Genomic DNA, 1831 nt, shown 5'->3' with positions numbered 1-1831 from the left:
ACCTCCATCCTCTTTGCCTCATCCTCACACCCGATCTACGTGACGCCTACGTGGCGGATTATCCTGCAAGGGAGGACCATCACCATACCGCATAGCCTAACACGAAAGAATAACACGATGGATTACCAACCAAAGCTTGTTCCCACACCGACAATTGTCTGAAAATTATAGGTGAGAATCTTATCAGAAATCCAATCTCTAACACTAACAGAATTAGCAAAGAATTTTGCTTCGTAATTGTTTTCCACTGATCCCAGTACATTTTAAATTATATGGCTTTAAGAAAAAAAAAAAAAAGAAAGAAATTAACTCTAATGATCAAAATTGTGAGTGAAACTTCATGATGCTGTGTAAAATCTCCTGATAGTTTTGCTATTTATGGAATTTACTCGTATTGTTGTTGTTTAGGAAGCCGGACTCTTCGCCGGCCTACCTCTTTTTCTAGATATCGGGGCTGTTTTTCCCGGCGACTGCAGTGACGACGGTGATTCCGACGTTACGCAGTTTGGCAATGAACCGCCCAACGGCGACGATGTCTCCTGCGGCATCCGATCCGTAGCACCGGCGATTGTAAATCCGATAGGAAAATACGGCCACGAGAAGCGGTAAGCTTCCGTTCCCGGCACCATCGGCGGCAAAGCTTCCGTCGGAATCTCAACAACCTGAAACGCCCGATCACAATTCTGACACCTCAAACAATATCCTTCTAAAACCCTAGGATACTCGTATAGATAATAACAGTACGGACACGGCGTCCATATATTCTCCGACGCTCCGTTACCGAAGTTTCGCCTTACCGGCATCTTCTCCCGGTGATTTTGAACCTCCTTCTTCCTCTCATCGCTCTGATCCGTCACGGCGTCCAAATCGATCAAAACCTCGAACAATTCCTTATCGTACGCCGTTTTACTCACCGGATCTGATAAAATATACGCGTCACCGGCGACCGGTATATTCTCCCGGTGATTTTGAACCTCTTTTTCTCTCCGATTCTTCATGGCGTCCAGATCTACGTTCAAAAAAGCTAACAATTCCTTATCATGCGCCGTTTTCATCTCCGAATCTGATAAAACCGACGACATTTTGCCGACGACCGGCATCTTCTCCTCAAAATTCTTCACGTCGTCCAGATCTGCATTCGAAAACGCAAACAATTCATTATCGTACGACGTTTTCTTCACCGGATTTGATAAAACGGACCAGGCGTCACCGACGAGTTTGAAGGCAGATTCCGATAAGGAAAATTTGTTATTATCTGGATGAAGGAGGAGAGCTAAACGGCGGTATTGTTGTTTGATAAGTTCTGAATCGTCCGTACGGTTGATGTCGATCTGGAGGATGGAGTACCAGTTATGGTTGATGTGTTTATCGGCGGCGATTAAGACGTCGGTGATGGCGATGATTTGATCGGAGCCGTTGATTAACGGCTCCGTTTCCTGAGCTAAGAGCGCGAAATCACGAGCTGCGTTTAGATCTTTTTCTTCTAGAAGGTTCTCGGCCATTCGGAGAAGACGATCGGCTTCGGCTTTGGTATCGGCTTGGCTTGTTGTTGGTTGCATGACGGAGAATGTTGCTGTTTCTGTTTGTGAAGGGAGATTTGGTTGCGGGGACAAATAGCAATTAAAAAATTAATTTTTAATTATGAGTTAATTACTGTTTTTGTTCTCGTGGTTTTGTTAAAAATTACTATTTCAGTCTATTAATTTAAAAATTGCAATTTCAGTCCTTGTGGTTTCACTTCCGTAACCATTTCCGTCCACCTCGTAACCATTTCTGTCCCTGTACTTACAGAATAAATGGATTAAAATGGTTACTAAAAGGAAACCACATG

General features: G+C 43.9%; 1 protein-coding gene across 1 annotated transcript; it reads right to left on the bottom strand.

Annotated features, from left to right (window-relative positions):
* Positions 1-315: 315 nt before the first annotated feature.
* Positions 316-1644, bottom strand: LOC110936798. The gene has a single exon (XM_022179200.2). The coding sequence runs from the start codon at positions 1557-1559 to the stop codon at positions 405-407; it is 1155 nt and encodes a 384-aa protein (XP_022034892.1). The 5' UTR covers positions 1560-1644; the 3' UTR covers positions 316-404.
* Between the last annotated feature and the right edge of the window lie 187 nt (positions 1645-1831).

The sequence above is a fragment of the Helianthus annuus genome, chromosome 4, assembly GCF_002127325.2.
Source record: "Helianthus annuus cultivar XRQ/B chromosome 4, HanXRQr2.0-SUNRISE, whole genome shotgun sequence".
Lineage (NCBI taxonomy): Eukaryota > Viridiplantae > Streptophyta > Magnoliopsida > Asterales > Asteraceae > Helianthus > Helianthus annuus.
Note: the sequence above shows the minus strand (reverse complement) of the source record. Positions and strands in the feature narration are given on the sequence as shown.

Excerpts from the sequence above, each read along its gene's own strand:
- LOC110936798 (XM_022179200.2), bottom strand. The coding sequence starts at position 1,559 with ATGCAACCAACAACAAGCCAAGCCGATACCAAAGCCGAAGCCGATCGT.